The 23,823-nt window shown below is 36.5% G+C and overlaps 1 protein-coding gene across 2 annotated transcripts; it reads right to left on the bottom strand.

The window, feature by feature from the left end:
- Window positions 1-6,050: 6,050 nt before the first annotated feature.
- LOC18433262 (uncharacterized) lies at window positions 6,051-21,809 on the bottom strand. 2 transcript variants are annotated; one of them, XM_088863674.1, is made up of 3 exons: window positions 21,650-21,809; window positions 21,258-21,437; window positions 6,051-6,466 (listed from the first exon to the last, which is right to left on the bottom strand). In XM_088863674.1, the coding sequence occupies exons 2-3, from the start codon at window positions 21,432-21,434 to the stop codon at window positions 6,392-6,394; spliced, it is 252 nt and encodes an 83-aa protein (XP_088719800.1). In that variant the 5' UTR covers window positions 21,435-21,437; window positions 21,650-21,809; the 3' UTR covers window positions 6,051-6,391. The 2 variants fall into 2 exon arrangements, with proteins under 2 accessions (XP_088719800.1, XP_088719804.1); XM_088863678.1 differs by having other exon boundaries at window positions 21,529-21,657.
- Between the last annotated feature and the right edge of the window lie 2,014 nt (window positions 21,810-23,823).

The following is a 23,823-nucleotide window of genomic DNA, read 5'->3' as shown; positions in this document are numbered from 1 at the left end:
TTCCATAATGGCCTTAGTTTGAGGGGGTTCATATGAGACCTGCATAATAGATGTGTTCGCACTTGAAACGGATGCTCGAGTTAATCCCACATCGAAGGATTGTGATTGTGATGAAACCTTGATGATTGTGATGTAAGGAGAGGTGAGGTTGGGTTGCCGTTAGCAGACTAAGTGGTGGGGGCTACTATTTTTATTAAAATATTGTTTAGTTTACAGTAGCAATGGTGAATTGCAAACTCATTTGACTTAAGGATGTCACCAATTTCATCAAAAAGAGAAGAGTCTCTTAAGAACTCTCGCTTATCCTTTACACCATGCCATAATATTCGTTGAATCCCGTTTAATAACTTTTCATGCCTCAAATTTAGAAAGCAGTTTAATTCCCTCCAATAGACTTCTAGCTTCTGCTTTATTGATTATTGTATTATCATAAGGGACAGAGTAAGACAATAGGGTCTGCTCAAGATAATCTCTGATAAGCCGCCTAAAGCGCATCATCCCTAGATTTTCAAATGAGCTTCCATCAAAGTTGAGTTTGAAGGTATTTGAAGGAGGAGGAATCCAAACTACACTCAGGGTTGTCCTATAGCTATGAAGATTAGCTACTTCATAAGGATCCATTATTATAAAACTTTAGGGAATACCTACTAAAACCTACCAATTTGAATCAATTACTGATAGTTTCTTCCAACACAACTCCCTGAAAGACTCTTCTATTACACTCCTTCCAGATACCCCAAACCACACTAACCAAAACTGACCTCCATAGTGCAATATCTATCTTAGAAATAACTGGTGTTATACACTGCTCAAGAAGAGATTTAGTATTTATTGGAATGGGCACTTGAAGGTTAAACAATTCACAGGCCTAGCTCCACATATTCAATGAAAACGGGCACTCCAAGAAGAGACGAGAGGCATTATCGCTGTCAACTTTGCATAAAAAACGCATATTCACGACATTGAAGTCGAGATGTATGGATAACTGAAAAACAAATAAAATCCAAGTCCCTAAAATTTTATCATATAACAAAGTTTGGATGCGTTTAGGGTTGTTTAAGGTAACAACATTATGCAAACCACAATGCAATGACTTGTATGTCTCTCTCGTGTTAATAGTTTCTTTTTGTAAAGATCTGTAATACAACGTCCGAGAGTCAATATATATTTTCCACGTTTTGAGACACCAAATACTCATGGAAAGCTTTCTAAACTTCCCATATTGTACCTAAAGTATACACTCCCCTCCATCCAGTTGTCCATTTTAGATCAAGTGAGCCACGAATCGTTTGATCTAGAACCAATGTCTCATACTATTGCATTTTTAATTTTTGTTTTCTATAAATCATATATTTGAAATTTGGTACGTGACATAATCCCAATGGGGCGCACATAAAAAATATATTAAAAAATATTCTTGATAAAATAAAATGACCAAATACCTCAGAAAGTGACTAAATACCCCTAAACGTTTCAAGGGTATTTGGTTATTTTATTTTATCAATATTATTTTTTTAGCATGTGTAAGTTCAAGAGAGGAGTAGATGCCCAAAATTTGGTGTCAAAATGTTATATAAAAATAAAAAATAAAAATAGAATAGTGTAGAGGCATAACATTGGGATTAGGTCCAACTCTGTCGTTCATTCAGATCAGACGGTTGGATAGGGAAGCTAATTTTGAGCATACACTCCGTCGTCCATTCAGATCGGACAGTTGAATAGGGTAAGTATAAATTTTTTTTCAAATACTTGTAATCATAACATAAAGCTAATGAAGATCGAGAAAGTTTAAAATGAATTTGCTATTGGCACGTGTGCTGTTGAAGCTAATGAAGATCGAGAAAGTTTAAAATTACCATCGCCCTATTGTACCATTGCCCTGTTAAGCGATTAGGTAAAAAATACATTTTGACATATTTAATCAAATTGAAAATTGAAAGAGACTTTTTTTTTTTTTTATCATTTGATGGTATTAATTATTTTATGGCTTTTAAAATTTCTATTGCATATTCTTTTATTTTTTTTGGTTTCCGTTTTTTGTAGTCACGAGCATTTAAAATCCTCCTTAATTTTTTTTATACAAGCTCCTATTCTAATTAAATTGTTTTTACAAAATTGTGATTGAGCGAAAACTTAAAAGGGTTGGTTTGTATAAGGTTGAGCCCCTAAAGTATCCAAGTAAGGTGCACCTTCAAATAGCGTCGATAGTTGTTGTCTCCGAATTGAAAATCTTTGTGATAATTTAAAAATTTATATATATCTCTAATTATAAAATTTAAAGCTTAAAAAATATTGTAGATCGAGCAGATCTATGAACACTTAAAAATTTGAAAATTGACTGTCCAAAAAATACATGACAAGACTCACTATATCTTATCTCTTGTCCATACATCTTGAGGCCGAGATGATCGATTTGAGGATTTTTTGGCATCAAAACAACTTTTTCTAGTGAAGTTTTGAGCTACGCATTAATTTTATTGTTTAGGAGTTCACCCTTATATAAACCTTTTCCATACTTAAAATAACTTCGAGTGAAAATGGACGTGATTATTTTTGGCACCTTTATCATTGGATTAGATAACAAATCAGATGAATTTAAGTGAAAAATTTGATAGATGAAAGAGAAATTTCACAGACAAAAAATAGAAGTGGTGTTATATAAAAGTCACTCCTTTTCTTTCTCCCTTTTTTTTTATTGTTATATATAGGACAAGCCTTTTTTTTCTGTAAATAGCTGGCATAATAGTTTTGGATAAGTTTTGTATTCCTTTTTTGTTTATGTAGATTAATAGAGACATCATTAGTCACCTGTGAAATGATATAAGGAAAGAGTAACTAAACCATACATAGTGATATCACTCCTGGGCGAGGGGGGCTCATCATGGTGGTAGCATTCTCACACCTTACTCACCACGCTGTAGTTTTCACTCCCACTGATATCACCCTATAAACACTTAAGAAAAAAAAAACTAACTCCTAAACTATTTGAAAAATTAGATGTTTCATTCCCATTGATATCACCCTACAAACACTTCAAAAAACCTAACTCCTGAATTATTTGAAAAATTGGATAGAGGCATGCCTTCCCCACTGAATTAGCCAAAAAGAGGAAAAAATGATATCACTCCTATTTTCTTATTCCATTATTTTTTTTAAAGTATTCTTATTATTATTCCATTATTTTTATATTGGAAGATATGTACTTCAATGTCTCTTCTAGTCCTATATTTTTTTTTCTTTTTGTTTTGACATGTTAATAGTGGGAATGGAATAGGAGACGTTATGTTGAGGCACTAGCAATTCTACATTGTTCCCATGGCCTATTGGTTACCACTCTTATCTAATTGTCAATAAATTCCACTACATTAACCTATGTGGCATTTTTTCTTCTTTATCATTCTTTTTCTTAAGGGTTTTGTTATATTCTTGGTGTCATGTTTCTTTTAACTGATAGCAGTGTTTTAAAACCCAGATCGGTTAGGCAGATTGTTTGCCTACAAATCTGCATCAAATTACTGGATTCGTGATTCGGATCAAGTCTAGATCTGTCTTAATTGGTAACAAAAAATATCAAAAATAAATAAAATTAAATAAAATTAAAAATAGGAGTTTATGTGTTGAGGATTAAAAGGGACCTAAAAAAACATTATACAAGCTTAAGAAGAAAAAAAAAACTATATTTAAGAAAGGGTTTTAGGGGGAACCAGACCAGTACCCATGCTAACTAGAATTGGTTTGGTCTTAACCGATTCCTAACTGAATTGATGATCTGGATAAGAAATCGTTAAGCTTTAAAACAATGAGAGCTTATTTGATAATTTGAATGTGGAACGTCCTTGGAGGTGGAAGATCTAACCACCTTCAAGGTGGAACTCCCAAATTTTGCTTTTGATAAGCTCCCTAGAATTTCTTGAAAGTTTGGGAGCCTGATAAGGTGTATGGGATATTGTCTCCACTCACTATTTGCACGTATGTTTTGTAGAAATCAGCGTCGTTGTTTCTCCATTGAGACAAAGTTCCCAACTTGGGTTATTTGCAGAAGGACGAAGCAGTAATTTATGAAGAACAAAAAGATTAAGAATATGAAGTTTTGAAACTGTAAAATAGGCAGCGAGACTAGGGACCTTGTTTTGATTTCAAGAAAATTTGAAAATCAAACAAAGAGAGAGAGATAAAAATAAAGTTTACCCATAAACAACACAGAAAAGAAATACTTCACCTCAATTACAAGAAAAGAAAAAAAAATATTAACCCTAAAACCTTGCAACTCTTAACACAAAAGTAGCTACAGGAGCCATGTACATGTATAAGAATATTTTCATAAACATCACCTCCATAACAAAGCCCTTCATACTAGAGCAGGTTCTCGATGGTGCCGTCAATCGCTTAAAAGAATGTAGTGAAAAGATTGAAGGAAGAATGACCTGTGACTTGACTTGCTTCATCAGGCCACCAAGACTGACTTCAACAACATAGATCTAAATATAAAGGAGGGATAGGGGGTTTCGAGTGTGCTCGGGTTTAGAGAGAGAATGGGGGAGAGCATTCAGTTAGGGAGAGAATATGGGGCCTTTGAGTTGGAAAGAGAGCTATGGGTCTAAGAGAGGGAAAAAGCTTTTTAGAGACTGTGTTTGGGGGGGTGACAAAAGATTGGGAAAGAGCTTTCAGTAATAGAAGAAGATCAGATGAATGTTTGAAGGAGCTCTGGCCATGATCCCTAGGTTAGAGAAGCTCTACCCATGACATCTCTCCAAAGAGAGAAAGAGATAGAGGCGAGTAATTTGTGGATTCCGAACAACGATGGTGGCTGAACCTAATAAGATAGCACTTACAACTCAAGAAATAATAAGTACTGGACTTGAAAACCCTCAATCATTATGCATAAATGAGCGGGCTTCCATCGCAGGGAATGAAAGCCGATCACAGCCCATTTTTGGACGTGCCTAGATGGGCAATATTCCATGCAGATCCAAATTGTTTTTTCCGTAAAACGCAGTTGATATGGTTTGGTGGGACTTTTGCCTCCCACTTGCTAAAAGTCCCATCAAACAAACATGTCCTGTTTGAGTTTTTAACAAACATGTCATAAATGATAGGAAATGATTACACGGTTTCTTCTTTTCACTTTTCTCTTCCCATTCAAATCCAAGCTCTCAACCTACCGGTGTGCTTTTTTCCATCCAAATGGATAAAAGCAATAAGTGACAATAGGTGCGCACGAACTTAGGGAAAATATTTAAATTGGAGAGTTCCGAAAGTAAATGCAACAAAAAAACAAGGTTCTCTTAATATTTGTATGGATATCTTTTTCCCATATATGAATGAAAACAAAAAGATCTCTCCAGAAACAAAAGACGAAAAATAAATAATAGAAACAAAATACCCAAATCCCCTTTACGGGTGTGAGCCAGTTTTACAGCGACCCGTCCTTTGTCTACAAAATATGGAAAATAATTAAATAACTAAAGAAAACGAATTCATATTCCTAGGGGGCCATATTGTTTGTTCACTCTCTCATGTAAAACCCAATTTAGAAGAATTTATAAAACCTCAAATTTTACGGATGTAATGTTTTCAACCAATGGCTGACTCCAAATAAATAATTTTGTGGTAATCAAATTTTTGAAAGGTAATATCAAAAAAAAAAATATTTTTTTTGAGCAAATAATGATCTAATAATTTTTAGATGGTTCCCAAATTTTCAGATCAAGAAAATCTTCTCAATACCTGAGGAAGTGATTGTACAATGTAATCTAAGTTCATAACTAAATATCATCGAGTTGCTCAACGCAAAGTTTGATCCAAAGTAATTTTTGCATACAACCATCTGCCTCCAAAGAAAGATTATTATACATAATAAAGTTTATAATTTTCTTAATAAATAACAATTGTACCAAGGTGTCATTATAATACTACCACTAGTTAAGCATGGTTATTTCCAAAACTTGTTAACCATATGTCAACCATACCTTGGATAGCTTAAGAGCTCTATAATTGTTCCCGCATATCAAGTGTCTTCATTCTTTTTTTGAGCCAGGGCAGCACAAATGGACACAAAATGAAATGTTTAAAATCTGAACAATGAAAACCATCCATACAATTTTAAAATAATCACACACAAGCCATCAGAGTACATAAGACCGTCGTTAACATTTGAACGAGTTGAATATTCCACCACAAAACTTTCTCGGGAACTTGCTATAATCTGGCTGCATTCCTTCTATTTTCGATTCTTCAAATCAGACCCAAGAAACGAAAGAAGAAAATAGTGAAGTCGGAAGTTTAGAATCATTTAAAAGTCCTAGTGTCTCCTAAGGAAAAGGCACATGCACAGGTTGCCTTTTCCTATGGGTATAATAAAGGTGTTCTCAACCAAAAATACAATACAACTTCAGTATTCCTTATTCCCAAAGTTCTTGCACCACATTTGTGATGGAATCGGGTGAACAGGATGATGAGGGCGTTGCTGCAACAAAAATAAAAAGAATGAGCTCCAACATAAAATGAAGGGTAAAAGAAAAATCAAAAGTTACATTGAAGTCTTGCTCTGAAGACTTCAATGTGATCCTAGCTTTATATGCAAAGATCCAAGCATGGAAGGCTTGCTTTCAAGCCATGTCATGAGCATTACTATCACAAGATAGCTAAGAAGTACCCCAAACATTACGATCATGTAAAAGATATGATATTCAGGTAATTTCAGCAGATTGTTCATCAGTAGCACCATTTTCAACTCCAGCAATCAAGCCAACAATCACTTTTGACTACATGAGGACAGAAGGTTGGAACCAAGGATAACATAACTGATGGTGGACACTAAAACCATGAGATCTCGCATTCAAGAAGGTCCTAATTTGGAAAGGAGCTAGAGAAGCTGTTTTCCAAGCATTATGCAAGGAAATATCGGGCCACAAAAGCAAAGATAATGCTACCTGATAAGAGGACATCTATATAAAATAATATCATCCATCTTTGGCTGTTCAAGAATAGGCAGCTGAGTTCTGCAAATTATCGGAGGTCCACATGTCTTCCCCATCACTAGTGCCAGGAAAAAGAAAAACTGACTGTTTCCAGCAAGACAGATGAAGCCATATCCACCTATTGAAGCCGACGAAAAGCCAAAGTCATTGATTTCTCGGATGGAGCTTGCACCAAGTCAGGCGACAAAGGGTCAGCCATCAAGGCTCAAGCCACCTCAGCACGCTTGAAAGAACGGCATCTGCTTTGTATCTCCCTCATGGTGGTGATTTGGTGTGGGCTGCTGTTGGACTTTGCTCGAATGAGTCATTTCCATCAAGATTAAGGGGGAGAAACTCATCCATTGAAGCAGGCTTGGAGTTCGAAGTTCAGACCCTACCATTGTTGGATGAGTTTGGGTGGTTGAAGTTGAAATCCTTCACAACCAAATTAGGGTTTTTTTTTGCAAACCCATTTGATTTTTATTTCCCTGTCCTGGATTATATGCTCAAAGGGGGAGAAACTCATCCATTGAAGCAGGCTTGGTGTTCAAAGTTCAGACCCTCCCATTGTTGGATGAGTTTGGGTGGTTGAAGCTGAAACCCTTCACAACCAAATTAGGGGTTTTTTGTGGAAACCCATTTGATTTTTATTTCCCCATCATCGATTATGCGTTCAAACTTCAAAGACCATGATTCTAGGGCTTCTTGAGCCCCTTTACCAAATTTGGGGTTTCTTCGAAAACCTATCTGATTTTTATTTTCCAGTGCTGGTTTTGATGTTCAAAGCCTAAGGATTCTGGGGGTTCTTGAACCACTTAACCAAATTTGGGATTTCTTAGAAAACCCCTCTGATTTTCATTTTCCTCTCCTGGTTTTAGTGTTAAGCGAGAGGTGCAAGACCATTATTTGGGGGTTCTTCAACCCCTTTGCAACCAAATTTGGTGTTTCTTAGAAAGCCCAATTGATTTTAATTTTCCCCTCCTGGTTATAGAGTTCGAATCACAGTGATTTTGGGGTCTCTTTAACTTTTCAAGATCAGATATGGAGTTTCTTTGAAAATCCATTCGTTTTGTCATTTTCTTGTGCTAGTTTTGGTGTTCAAAGCCCAGCGAGTTTTTAGGCCCTTGAACCCCATCACAACCAGATTGGGATTTCCTTCGTGAACCATGTGGTCAACATTTTCTCTTCGTGGTTTTAGCTCTTAAAGACCGTCGATTTTGGGTGCAAGTGTTTTAAAATGCGGGATGGGGCCAAAAGCGGTGGGGTGGCCGGGGGGGGGGGGGGCGATGCGGCCCGAATGCGGGTGCATCGCAACGATGAGGTCAATAAATGTAAAAAAATTCTAAAAAATCTAAAAAAATAGGTTAATGCATAGAAAAAAATATGGAGGTGATATATGTGATAGTAGGTATTTTAGTTTAATGATTAACTTCAAAATTATTAGCTGTCGAAGATTCTGCATCCAGTTATCCACTATCCCCGGATAGAAACTAGAAACTTGAAACTAGCTTTATAAAACATTCAACAATCAACGACCATAAGCACAAATTTGCACCATAAGCACAAAATAGTGACATTACAAACCATAAGTCAAGCTCAAGAAGAGTTAATAGTTAATAACTTAATACAATCATCTATTTTGAGAGTCAATTTCGAAAATTGAAGTCAAATTTTGCCCCTGATTTCTTATCCCAACTTCACCCTACCATCCCCAAATTAACAATCAAAAGCATCAAATCAACATCCAAGTATCAAACAACCGCCAAATCGAAGATTTGAATGAAAAATAAATTTCTCCCAAATTTTTTTTCCTTCGATTTGATGCAAAAAAAGCCACAAAAGTGGCTAGAAATCATCGTTTAGGGGGTTTAATACCCCCCCCCCCACCCCCCCCCCCAAAAAAAAAACAATTTCCCCTAATTTGGATGTCAAAAAGACCATTTTGCCCCTCCCCAAGGAGCAAAATCGAAAAAACTTCGACGGAAGGGGATGCGGCGCATATGCGGCCGCATAGATCAAAAGCGCATATGTGAGTCAGTTCTGATGCGGAGCCCACCGCATACCACATGATGCGGCCGCATTTTAAAACACTGTTTGGGTGTAAAGGTTATTGATAGAGTTTTGGGTTCTCTTTTAAGGACAGAGAGAAATCATCAGTGAAGGAAGGGAGGAGGGATCCAGAGAGAATTTGAGGTGTTGGGGTAAATAAATTCTTGTGGAAATTCATTTGATTATCTAACAATAAGAAATGGAAATGCCTGCAAGGAATCCATGAATATTCAAATTGCTTGCCAATTTGAAAAAACGGAAATCCAATGAAGGAATCATGGATTTCAAAATCTATGGATTGTTGAAATCCATGAATTTCAATTTACCTCTTACCAAATATCCTCTTATAAATCTACATAGTACTGCTAACAAAATTATCATTTCAGCAATCCAATATCTAGGGTGGATAAGCCAGGAGAATGGAGAGATTGAGGAAGATATCGAACATACAACTAGAGTTGGATGCGCAAGATGGAGAGATTTAGTTCAAATGAAAGGCTCTAAAAAGGCAAGAGGAAGACCCAAAATGACATGGATAGGAGTAATAAAAAAAGATATAGTGACTTTTGGTCTTACAGAGGGTATGGTCCTTGATAGAGAAGAATGGAAGAACAGGATTCATGTAGTCCATAAGGCTTGGATGATGATGATAATAATTGAAGCTTAAACCTCAAGTCTGAATAAGTGCTGAGGACATATCTAACTAATGAAAAGGACATTTTTTCTCCTTGTGAGGCTAATGTCGCTGCTAATTGAGCTTAAGTTTCCTGTCATCGAGGATCCCACACAGCTTATGTGCATGAAACAAGGTGCAAATATAGCATGTAACAATCGATTTATAAACTCACGAGATGAAGCAATCCAGGGAGTGCCATCAACATGTAGAGAGTTGAAGCAGGTTCAGAACTGCTCAGGCATAATTTACCATACAGCGCCAAAAACATCAGCACTTTATAACCATCCAGTAATACTAGAGACCTTAAGTATAGGACCAATAGAACATAGATCAACAAGAGAGGAGGTCCATTACATTTAGGCGTAGATGGAGGTTAGGACATCAAAGAGAGAGTATTAGGGATTAGGGACAGTCACATGAATCCAAAGCAATGGTAGTGCAGGGAGCTGCAAATATGAAGAGCCCAGAAGCCCAAAACAAAATAGTTGCATTTAAATTCAATGCAGACAACATCAAGAGCCCCAAAGGAGGGTTGTTCAACAGGAAAAAGCAAAGCATCACTTTTTCAAGTACCAGTACTCTCAGCCAGCAGTATTTGGTGGTACATAAATACGATGGACAAGCACCAATTAAATCTTCAGAAATACAGACTCCCATCAAAACTTGCACACCAGAGTCAAGTTAAGACACCAAACTTTCATTTATTTACAAATTTTCAATGGAAAATATAAAAAGTAATCCAAAGAACATAAATAAGAAAACCACATGAAATATAAAAAAATTAATACATATAAATATCAAATACATAGATTATTCGTGAATTATGACATCCAAAATTGATGAGTTACATTTAATACATTAATGTTCTATAATGTAAAAATATTGCATGTACATTACCTCATGCATAAAATGATGTATGCACAAAAAGAGCATGTATACTATGTTCCCATGGGAGCATACTATATGTTTACTCCCTCGAGCAAAAGACACTTACTAGGGAGGATTTTTTGTATTTCAAATTTTGGGAACCACCTAAGAATCACTAAATGATTATTTTCAAAAGAAATTTGGTATTTGAGTTGCCTAACACGTAGGTCTTAGTCTTACCCTCCAACAATTGGACGGTCTTTGTTCAATCTAGGGACATTATTTTTTTCGAAGCACATAGAGAGTGTGATTTGCAAACTTCTAATTTATTGTGGTGGTCAGTCAATGGTTTGGACAGGTTATATCCACAAAATTTGGGGTCCCAAAAGTACTCTTAGATATGGTTTTACCATAGGGAATAAATCCACAATGTAACCCCTCAGGAGCACGAAATCTTTTGGCTACACAAAACACCAATAAATATAAATGGATATTGATTCCATATTGCACTTTCCATACTCGCACAAAGGAATATTTAACTTATTTTTCATCATTAAGCTTTCATAATGTAATCATCAAGTTGCACAAAGAAGTGAGATAAATAGAGATTTCCTTAAAATAGATTAATACTGAATATTTTTAGAATCATCTTTTTAAATTCAAAGACTTCTTTTGGTTCAAAGCTCACTGGATGGACTCAAGGCTTAGTGAGCCAAATCAGTTCATGGATAGGCCTTTTTTTAGTTTGGTGATTGGTTAGCTAAAGCCAAGCATAAGCATTGGAAGGAAGGATCCTTTCCAATACTTTATGCAACCGAAAAGGGCGTTAAGTGGGGATGCTCTAGTTGAACCACATGAGGGTCAATAGCTAGAGGTCTCAGGTTGGAAACTGTAGTATATCTTTATAAACAAGTATGGAACCTCAAGCAAGCATTCAAAAGGACTTCAGCTTTCCTATCAGCAATGAACATTGCACTAGTAGAAGTCTCCCCACTATTTGGTGGAGGCCTCAAATGGCAATCAAGTCCCAAACAAATGGATGAATTATACAAAAATTGGAAAATCCAAAAGAAATGTCAGATTATGTCAAAGGGTTCAGGGGGAGCAATTCACATGCAAAATTACGACAACTTTCTATATCCCTCTTGTTGCATAGTTTTAGAAAGAAGGACTTAGGAGGAAAGCAATAAAAAGATCAAAACTGTATTTGCAAAAGACTGAGAACTGCAGGTATGAAGCGGAGTGTTTCAAAAGCTCCACAAAAATGGCGTACGATGAATAAGTGCCCTTTTGTAAACAATTGAGCATATGCCTAGATGTTATATATACCTATACATACACACATACACACACATACTACATACATGCATATATATGTATGTATGTAGTACGTGCGTGTGTATATCGAGAGAGAGAGGATTTGACAGGTAATCGGTAGATTTAAAACTGTAAAAGTGATGCAAATGGTGAAAAGGTTAGGTGTTTCATGGTCGACTCATGTCTTATGACATGCAAAACTGGAAGAGGCTTTTAAGAAACACAGCACAAGCAAGGTTAGAACGAATCCAATTTCTTGTTACTGACAATGATAAACCAAACGATTGGCTTCCTAGGGGAAATAAATTATAGGACAAAATGGGCCAAAAGAACAGGAATATCAACAAATGTTTAGAAGCATAGTTTATATTTGTTGCTTGTCATGTTTACACAAAAAAGCTACAATAGGGGTCAAAATACGAATGGCATGGAAAAGCAGCAAAGGAAGAAATCATTGTTTTAAAAAGTAGACAGCCCAATGCCTAGGCGGTCCAGACGACCTGGGTGCCTCACCCAGGTCTAGGTGGGCGCCTAGTGCCCAACACCGAACGACCGCTCAGGGGCGGTAATGCCCCTCGTTGAGGTTTAATAAAAAACGGGAAAATCATAGGTTTTAGGCTCATTTGAAAGGTAAACCCCATTAGATCCTATTTTAGAGAGAGAATATCCCCAAAAAAACAAGATTTGGTGATTTTCATAAGATCGAAGGGTTTCTCAAAGTTACGAGAAATCGATCTAAGGACATCCCATTGATATTAGGATTTAGTTTTGGATGTTTTATAAGTCAATTAGAGGGTTTCTTAGAAGATTTTGACCTTAGAAACATCTTAGAGATGGAAGTTTGGAGATCGAGCAATCAAAGTTAAGTGAAGTTTTTTTCTTGATTGCTTGTATTATTTTGAGATATCTTCTTCGAGATCCAATCGAAGTGGTGATCTGGGTTGAAACTATGGCTACAACCTGAATCATTTGGATAAGAATTACATAAGATGCAAGTTTGTGAAAAGGATACAAAATAGTGCATAAACCGATTCAAGAAACATCTTGCCAATATCAAAGGGGATGTTGCCCTACGTAAAAAAGCTCAAGATGTTGTTAAAGAGGAGATACAAAATTTTATGAGTCTTGTAAAAATGAAAAAAGATAAGAAATAGGCATCCATAGAAGAGATGAGGTCTGGGGTTCAGGTCAATTATGATGATGATGATAGTAATGAGGACGGGGAAGGATGTCGAGAGGTACAATAATCCCATATTAGGGGGAACGGAAAGAGAGTTGTAATTGCTTCTAGGAGTTACCCTGGCTTGACCCCGGAGGTTGCAAGAGAAAAAACAAAGAAGCAAACCACCACTGAAAATAGACTCAAGAAGGAAGAGAGAGATAAAGATGCACAATATGTTGCTAGATGGTTTTATGAGGTGAGCATTCCTTTCAATACCGCTCGCCTAAGCAGCTTCTACACCTTGGTAGAGGCAATTGGCCAATTTGGGCCTAGGATGAAACCCCCAAGCCCATATGAGCTTTCAGAGCCTCTTTTGAAAAAGAGGTGAGTATCACGAGGGATATTGTTGATGTTCAGAAGGATGCATGGGTTCAGTATGGAATTTCTGTTATCACTGATACTTGGAGTGATAGGAAGAGAAGAAGCCAAATGAATTTGCTGGTGAATTGTCCTTGAGGGACCTTTTTTTTTTAGGTTTATTGATGCCTTTGATTAAAGCCATGATGCCCATTACATATTCTAAATTATGGAAAAGGGAATCAAGGATGGTGGGGAGCATCATGTCATACATAGCTAATTTGTTGCACATAGCTTACTCTAGAATCTTTTAGACACCATGTGCAACACATTGTATAGACCTCATACTTGAGGCTCTCGGCAGTTTGAGCGAAATTTCAGGTGTAGTGAAGAAGGCAAAGCCAGTTACGAATTTCATTTATAGTCACACTCTCACCCTCAACATGATGCGTAGATTTACAAAGAAGAAAGAGTCTGTGAGGCCTGGGGTCACGAAGTTTACAACCTTGTACTTATGCCTAGATAACATACATTCGAGGAGAGTCCAATTGAGGTAGATATTTACCTCTGACGAGTGGAGAGCATGTAAGTGGTCCAAGGATCAGGTTGGGAAGAAGGTGAGAGATATTATTCCAAGGCTTTTTGGTGAGGGGTGAAGGCTGCTCTTAAGGTATTTTTTCCTTTTGTGAAAGTCCTTCACATAGTTGATGGTGACAAGCCTTCCATGGGCTACATATATGAGGCTATAAAGAGATGCAAGAGAAAGATAGCCCAAAATTAAGATAATAATGTGAGACGTTATAAGCCTATTTGGGAGATTATTGATGAGAAGTGAGATAGGCAGCTACATCGGCCATTGCATGCAGCTAGTTATTATTTGAACCCAACTTTTTTTTTATGCTGATAGGGATATACACACATATGGCACAATTATGACTGGATTTAATAAGGGTGTAGAGGTGCTAATTCCTGATTTGGACATCTAAGATATTATATGCATTGATGAGCTAATAAGTTACAAATGCGCATTAAAGTCCTTTGGGAGTCCAATGGCAGTGAGGCAAAGGACCAAAATTAATCCAGGTAATAATATTCTTAAGTTCCTCAAGTTCAAGTTTCATTTCATCACTTCATGTTTGTAGCTTGTTTTCCTTTCCATAACTTATAATTCTCTTATTCTATCTGACTATAGCGTAATATTTCTTATATAATTAACAATTGTAAATTTGTAATTCACAATCAATTTGCTACCAATTGGTGGAGCCAACATGGGTGTAGTGCTCCAAATTTACAAAAGTTGGTCATTCGAATCTTAAGCCTAACCACTACCTCATACGACTGTGAGTGGAATTGAAGTACTTTTGAGATGGTAATTTGTATTAGCAATTTAATAGTTATTACTTTTAGTTAGTTAGTTACTTAGTCTTAGACTCTTACTTAGTTTACTTATGTCACATTGTCAGTTGTAAATAACGAAATATGTTTTGTAGTATTACTATTATATATTAAATTATTTATATTAATTAGTTTCATTTGATTTTGTTTGATTCATACAAAGAAAAGGAACAAGCTTAAATCAAAGAGGCTCAATGACCCAGTCTTTGTCAAAAATAATCGATACTTGAAGGACATATTTGCTTATGGAAAAAAGAGAGACCCCCTTAGATCAAAAAATATGGACAATGCTATGGAATGGTTAGTTGATGATGATCAGGTCGAGGGGCATGAAGAATTGACATGAGATATGTTCATGGAGGCCTCAGGGACATCAACCGACCCTCTAAGGGCCACTAGATTTTCTTCCCAGAGGACGAGGGTGGAGGATGAGGAGGCAGCAGAGGCGGATTCAAAAGAGACAGAGGAGGACGACCATTATGTCGAGGAGGGAGATGATTTCGACGATGATGGCTTCGACTCTAATGCATATGATGCAGATGCAGCTGACCCTATTTTTTTCTATGATGATTGATGAATTGATGATTAAAGATTCTTATGAGCTTCAAGTCTATAATTTTTATATTATATTTCTTTCATTTTGTTTTCCTTTGCTTGGTTGTGCATTGTGGATTTGTGGTTCATTGGTTTGATAACTTTGGTTTGTAAATTTTAAGTTTTAACTATGAGTGGAGTGTGGACAATGGATAATTAAATATCGACTTATGGAGTATGGAGGAGTGTGTATGCTATATGGACTGTGTATTATAGACATTTTATATGCCCCACGTCCCTAACTCTTATGTATTATACAGTTATATTGTTAGTCTTAAATTATAGAGTATAGACATTTTTTTTTCTACTGGTCCGCCCAAGTTCTAGGCATCCGACTAGGCGCCTACCTATTGAGTGGCCTGGACCCCCCCGGCTGCCTAGCGTTTTTTGAAACACTAGAAGAAAATTTGGCATTATAGGAGGTATTTCTTTGGCATGAATGACATATCAGTAACTTACATGGGAGATTGCTGCTTCATTTTTTTATAATCATTGTTCTTTTTTCTTTATTCTTTTTTTTATTGGAGTGAAGGTGGCTGTTGCCTCTTAAATATATTAATTTTACAAGGATAAGTGCAATAGTGTCGCTACACCCACACAAAATGAGTAATAATATTTAACATATATTCATACACAAATTATAAGGATCTCATTGAAGATTGCAAGCTACCAAACTTGCCTTATGAGGTCTTCAATTGCCCATCTCTGGGATCACAAATGGGTCTATGAAAATCCCTCTTCCACATCCCCTTACTGCCATGGGTTCACTGAAGTAACAAACCCTAGATAGAGAATCAACAATATCTTGCTGAAAACAGCAAAATCTAGGCTGAATTTGGAAAAACTCAGCCCAAAATTAGCAAATCCTAGACTTGGATGTCGTTTCATGGCCTTGTTGTTGAAGACAAATCGAGCTCTAATACCAAACTGAAGCAAGAAAAACTTAAGGTGAACAAAAAAACAATGGTAATTCAAGCCAAACACAATCAATAATTAGAAAAACCTTGGGTTTCTTCCCTAACCCAGCCAGGGCTTCAAAAGGCTGGGACTTTTCCTTCCTTTTTCTAAAATAGTCACATGAATGACCACTAAAGGGCCCATCTCCGAAACAATATTTTTAAATATTCTAGGACATTAAATGTCCATACAGTGAGTAAAATGACCCAAAAGTCCTAACTTAAAATTCTTAACAATAATTTTACCCTTGATAAAACAAAATATCCATGAAGAATTAAGAGGTCAATGAGAGGTGGAGAATTTATTTTTAAAAATTATTAAATGACGAACATAATGAAAACACAACAGTAGAAGGAACCGCTGGCATAAGTGAGGGCAGATGTCATAGATACATCTGTAGAATTAGGATATCGAAAGTTAAAGAAGCTTTGAAAATGATGAAGATATGAAAGGCTTTAAGACCAGATGGTATCCCGATAGAGGTTTGGAAATATGTGGGGGAGATTACATTGACTGGTTGACCAAGTTGCTCAACAAGGTATTGAGAAAAAAGAAAATGTTAGATGAATGGAGGAAAAGTATTGTGGTACCTATTTACAAGAACAATGGAGACATACAGTATTGTGCGGACTATCAAGGGGTCGAACTCATGAGCCACACTATGAAGATGTGGGAGAGTAATTGAGCAACGACTAAGTCATGAAATGAGTGTATCAAGAGACCAATTCGGTTTTATGCCAAGGAGGTCAACAATGAGGCTATTTTCTTGCATAGGCAACTGATTGAGAAGTTTAAGGCAAAGGGAAAAGACCTCCACATGGTCTTTATTGATCAAGAGAAAGCTTATGATAGAGTAACTCGAGATCTAATCTGGTGGGTGATGGAAAAGAAAGGAATCGCCACATACTACATTGACTTGATGAGAGATATGTACGAGGGAGTGCTAACTAGCGTGCAAACAACTAGTGGAGAGACGAGTGAGTTTTATTAACAATTGGTCTGCATCAGGAGTCAGCGTTAAGCCCATACCTCTTTGTCTTAGTTTTGGACAACTTTGGAGGGATGCTCTAGAATTTAAAGGTATTAGATTAGCCGAACTAAGACAAGAGTTTATGGAATCCGAGTTTAGTAATAGTAGGAGTAGGAGTAGAGATGAAGAAGTAGTTAAGATTGACAGTCAAGAAATACCAAAAGAACGTACTTTCGATATCCTGGGTCAATAATCCAGGAAAATGGTGAGATTGAGAAAGATGTCATACATAGAATTAGAGCTGGGTGGGTAAAGTGCAGATGTGCAATTGGAGCTTTATGTGATCCACGCATACTAACAAAGCAGAAGGGAAAAACTATATGCCAACTGTGAGACTAGCTTTGCTTTATGGGGTGGAATATTGGGCGGTTAAGAAAAAAAACATACCCATAGGATGAGTGTAGCATAGATGAGGAAGTTAAGATGGATGAGTGGCAAGACAAGAAGGGATAGAATTCGAAATAAATACATTTGGGAGAACTTAGGTATGGCTCCAAAAGGGAATAAGATGAGAGAAAGTAGACTTCGGTGGGCTAGCCATGTGCAACAGACCCAATACAACACTTATTAGGAGGTGCGGGTTAGTTCAAATGAAGAGCGCAAAAAAGGAAAGGGTAGGCCCAAAAGGACATGGTTAGGAGTAGTGAGAAAAGATATGGGGACTTATGTCCTCACTGAGGGTATGACCGGTGATAGAGAAGAAAAGCGGACTGGATTCGTGTAGCCGACCCCAAATAGTTGGGCAAAGGCTCGGATGATGGCGATAAAACAAAATTTCCCATAAACACTCTAAATACATTTCTAAACAAATCCTAAAAAATCTAAAAATATAAAAAACAAAATCCCCATAAAACTAAAATGCTAAAAATAAACCCTAAAATTAATATCAAATATGCATCCCTTGATATTAAACAAAAATTAAAATATGAACAATTTTGTCCTACATCAGTCAGGACAATTGTTCCGAGTATGATCTAGCAGTAGTTCCGAGTATGATCTAGCAGTAGAGGAACTTAATTAATTGCACCCGGGAACCTCGATTCTTAACTGAATGATCTCTATCTAGGAAATTTAATTACTCGATCCGAACTAGTTTGAGATCGCGATCCCTACGTAGGAATCGAGTTCCTTAAATTTAATACAGCACGCACATAGATCCCTATCATAAGGAGCTTTCGGGCAGCCTCGAACCATTGTCGATCATGTTCTCAACAACTATCAAATCAGAGTCCTTGCACATCAAAGAGAAGTTGGGATAGACACGCCTCTCTTAAACAAATGATCTAACTATCAACACCTTATTCGAGACTACAAGCCATGAAGATGAATAACTCTTATCGTGACAGGGGGTGGACCCAATTCCTTGAGACTTAGAGTTTTCTTCATAGTGATGGTATTATACATTGACCTCACAAAACTCTTCCTTGGAATCTCAATTCCATGTCCTCATCTCTTGGTGAGAGAAAAAAGCTTTTGCAAACCTTTTGTAACCTAATGAAGGCCTCAATTTCATTATTTTTGTGTGTTCTATAGCACAGGGGACCAAGTAGCTTGTGACCTATTGTTTCTACCACAGTTATATTTGGTTTTAGAGCCAAGCAAAACAACTTTGCATGACTAGATATATTTTTGTGTGTTCAATAGCACAAGGGACCAAGTAGCTTGTGACATATTTGTTTCTACCACAACTATATTTGGTTTCAGAGCCAGGCTGAACAACTCTGCATGACTAGATATATTTCTTTCAAAGGTTGTGACACAATCCACCTATCAAACCAAAACTGCCAAAACTGAGTACACCTACCATTTCTCACCTTCATTCTCACCTTTACTGAAAAGTTCAATCAGCAGTTATCACTACCATTCCACACCCCTGGAAGTCTTCCTCCAGTTAAGCATCCTTAACCAGAAATTATTAATTGCATTCCACACCCCTAAAAATCTTCATCCAATTAAATATCCCCTCACCAACTTCCCTGCTTCATCTACCCCATATCACCTGCTAGAACGTTTCGTGATTGTGCTACTCTTTTACTATTCTTTTTTGATAAAATATATGAATATAGACCTATCAAGTCAAACCTAGACAATGAAAACCAACTGGACTCACCATAAGAGTAATTTAGGGTTTTAAAGCATCAGAAGGTGTGTATCCATAACCCAAAGTGTGTCTATAGAAACGTATTGAAGGCCAGAGCAAAAGAAGGCCTATGCCTTTCTCACTGCACGATGTCACCGCTTTCACAAATACCTTGTGGCAAACATCTAGTTTCATTGACAAATGTAATATACTCTAGCCCACTCTAAGAGTAAACTTCCTTTATATTTCCTTTCAATCCCACAAGCTAAGTCACCATCAAGCACAATCCATTGACCACATATGACATGCTCAATTACATTATTAGCCAGCCACTCACTAAAAGAATGTTGAAGTCATAAATAAACTAACATAATTTTGAAGTCATAAAATCAAGAGAGAAGATCAAATAAGGAGACGGCCCCTCTTTGATACAGCCCATCATTTCTTTTATTATACATTCACTATCGGATTCCAAACCCCCCACACCCCCATCAGAGGTGGAGACCAAAAGGTTTAATACTTTACTAGGTAATCTGGTAAATCAGGTTACTCCTTTAACCCAAAAATCAAAGGCCCATGCTTTAATGTCTCAACTCCCCAAACTTATCTTTATGAAACCTCAAACCTACTTTGTCTCTATCCCTCTTATTTTCTTGTGCAAATCCCAAAGGGAAATCTTCTCCCTCTCAAACCTACCCCAAACTCCTGCTACCCTAGACATCCCAGGCCTCAGGGAAACCTTGCCCATTTTTCATCTTCACATGTGAGTCACGATAAACCATATGTTACTCCTTTTTAATGTGAACATAGGAATTTCCACAAAGAAATATGTGAATTTCCAAAGTATTAATGTTTTGGGTCTTTTAAAGATTAATAAAGGCAACATAGTTAGTCAGCATTTTTCGAAGGAAAATGTTTTTATAGAGCCGAGGCTCTAAACAATCAAATTAGAGCGCATCTCAAAAATTTCATTAGAAGAGTTAGTTTTGATGCCCAAATATCGTCAAATTAATCATCTGGATATCAAGATGCATGGACATGATAAAAATAGATTTCAAGTTTTGGAAATAGTGCATCTTGTAATGCATTTTTGGACCATCAATTTTCAAGATTTTCAAGTTTTCACAGATCTGCTCGATCGATCTACACTATTTTTTAAGCTTGAAATTTTATAATTAGAAATGAAAATATATTTTAATACCATCACAAAAATTTCCAGTATTAAAACCACATTCTCGACACTATTTGGAGGTGTGCTATACTTTGATTGTTTAGAGCATTGGCTCTATACAAACCACACCCTTTTTTTAATAGTTTACAAATTGAATAGAAATGCAACATGACTAAGAACAATAGAATGCTTTCCAATTGGAAATATCACTCAAGCAACAAACCCTCAAGCATTATCACATAAATCTGGAGTTAACATTTCAGAAGTTTCATGTCCCAATTGAACTCTCCCTCTCTATCCAGAGAGAGATAGAGACAAAACTACGGGGTTAATTCTGGGGAAACAGACGAGTTAGATATGTGAAGAATTAAGTCTTAGTGAGGGCCTGCTTCAAAGGAAAAAGCTGTCACATTACCAGATATTTCCCCTAAAATCAGTGATATATTAAACTTCGATAATTCCTGAGACAGGGTTCCAAGCAAGAACTAATTTCTATATGAATTTGGTAGGATAAATTTGTGGAACCAAATAATTAGGAAGCCCTAATAAGAGTTCAATCTCTACTATTCATGGAGATGTGAAAACACCAACAAATAATAATAGGAATTTCAACTGATAAATGGTTAGAGAGAAAATAATCGACCTCGAGCTCGGCCGATTTCATGGCAAGGGGGATACAGATGAGAACGATGCCAGCCATGGCTATGGCAGTGTTTCTCTTCCAGTACTTGGGCCTGCAGTAAGGACCTCCAGTCATGCTCCACACCTTGGTCCTGTAATCAACATGAGCTCCATCGACATGACCATGGTCTCCACCCATTCTCTAAAACCCCAAACGAAAAAGAAAACAGAACAATATAATCAGCGGCAATGTCTTGTGGAGTGAGAAAGAGTGAATGGAATTACAATCCAACTGGTTAGAGAGAGATTCGAAGTGGTTAGAATCCACCGCATAATTGGAAGCAGCAGGAGAGAGAGAGAGAGAGAGAGAGAGAGAGAGGAGAGAGAGGGCAAAAAAGTTTAGGGGCTCAGGACCTTCGACTCAGCCTGTGGACCTTCCCAACAAGATGTTTGAGAAATTTTCCGTTTGACAATAACGGAAAATTTGTATTTTATCTTCGTACCTGTGTTTTTCTTTTAGGTGAGGTTGGTATAAGGCGCTAAACCTCAGCTCTCAATTTTGTCCGTGATATGTATTTTGGGGTTCGAAAATTTTAATGATGGCCTTTTTTTACTTTTTATTTTTTGGTATGTGAATTTTATGAGGGCCTACAAATATATTATTATAATCCGATGTAAAAATTGATGATTTTAAAAGTCGTACCGATTGAGTACATTTGAAAATAATTTACATAACTTGTTACAATATACATTACTTTTAGGTCTTAAAATTTATTTTTTTTTCGGATCTATGAATTTAAAGGTCGAGATGATCAATTTGAGGGTTTTTCAATATCAAAACACTCTCTTCGAGAGAATATTTGATGTGCACCTTACTTCAATATTATAAAGTTCATACTTTATATAAACTTTTTCCTCTGTTTTATCCCAAATGCCGATACTTCAAATCTTGAAGTAGTAAATAAAGTATTTACTTCTTATCTTCGTTCAAGTTAAAATTTCTTACTTGGGATCTAGAAAATTTAAAGTTAAGATCTACAGTTCACTTAGAAACTTGAAATCCGAAGTTAAAGAAAAAATTATTTCATAATTTCAATCCAAAATTGCCACTTCAAACCTTTAAAGTTTGAAATAGGCGTATTTATAAATAAAAATAATTTAAAAAAAATTAAAAAACAAAAAGTAGAAAAAAGTGGTAAAAATAAATAGCAATAAACTGATGAATTTGTGACGCATGGTAGTATCAGAGGGCCACAAGCAGCTATTAAATATCTTGCCTTCCTTGAGATGCGGATAGAGTAAGCAAGGAATTAGGTGAAACCATAACCTTGTTTTGTCAACTGGTAAACTACTCGGGAATGGGGTTGAAGTCGTAATAATATCAGTCCAGGTTTTTATTCCTGAAGCATTTCAAAACCACTAACTATTTAAAAAAAACGTGTGGTTTTTATTCCTGAAGCATTTCAAAACCACTAACTATTTAAAAAAAACGTGTAGGGGCTTGTTTACCCTATTTATCTATCCAAAAAAACAAAATGGTAAACTAGTTTTTATCCCCACCCTAGTAAGTTTTTACGAACTAGAAGTGGAGACGACCGCTTCAGAGATTGAACAACGGGAGAGCTAAGCTCCAGAAGAGGCTTAAACATTGGGGGTCTTTGACTTAGTTCTCTATATTATTATCATAGTTTATGATTCATGATAAGTTTTGGCAAAATTTTGTGTAAGTTGCCTACCAACACAACCAAACCTTTTTACCTTGATATGGGACGGACAAAAGGAAAGTTTAAGATCATCACCTTTCTTAAACCATGAGTCAGATCTTTATAATAGCGTAAAATGGGTTTTTTAGAGGCGAAGGTTGGGAATGGTACTCTGCCGCGAAGTTGATACCAAACTCTTCCACATTTTATGTGAGATCAACCTCTCGAGCTGCTCATGATTTTCTACGTTATGTGTTTTCAGGGGTAAATATGTCATTTTGATCACTCATTCTTTATAATCTTGGATAAAATAAAGTATGCTTTAAATGGGTTGCCATTCAAGAGCTCCATTCTATCATGATTTTTTTGAAGCTTAAAGAGATTGTTGCGCTTTTTCATAGGCTAGCCTCGTCTTTCAAGCCAAAGGCTGAGATTTTTTAGGTGAAGAAAGGAACTAAGTTGAATGCATGGTAAGTTACGAATTTATGGGAATTTTAATTTTGGTTCAGTGCATCTCTCTTTTTCTCTCGTCCTTTGCTCTATGCATCGGTGGTGTGATTAAGAACACCCATATCCTTCCCCAAATCAAGCCGCTCATTCTCTCTTTAAGAACGAACCATGTTTTTGATATAGTTACCCCTTTACCCCCTGAACAAGAAATATCTTTTTTTTCCGTCAACAATAGCCACCATCCAAAACAAGTGGTTTACGAGGAAGGAAATAAAGATACCCTTACTCTATCTCTCAAAGGCTCCCACTACATAAAAAAAGAGGTTAAAGCTATAATTCAAATTATAGATGAGTGACCAGGATTGGGTATCGCAAAAATCGATTTGGTTTGGTGAATCGCCTGTATGGATTGCCGTATTATTATGCAGGAAGAAA

This window comes from Amborella trichopoda, chromosome 1, assembly GCF_054954075.1.
Source record: "Amborella trichopoda isolate Santa Cruz 75 chromosome 1, AtrichopodaSantaCruz75HAP2 v2.0, whole genome shotgun sequence".
NCBI lineage: Eukaryota > Viridiplantae > Streptophyta > Magnoliopsida > Amborellales > Amborellaceae > Amborella > Amborella trichopoda.
The sequence above is the reverse complement of the archived record's forward strand: the minus strand, read 5'-3'. Positions and strand labels throughout refer to the sequence as shown.

What these genes read in the sequence shown, in the direction of transcription:
- LOC18433262 (XM_088863674.1), bottom strand. Translation starts at nt 21,434, where the DNA reads ATGGGTGGAGACCATGGTCATGTCGATGGAGCTCATGTTGATTACAGG. An exon ending in TGAAATCGGCCGAGCTCGAG is followed by an intron (nt 6,467 to 21,257) that starts GTCGATTATTTT and finishes TTTTTGTTGCAG; the next exon opens with CAACGCCCTCATCATCCTGT.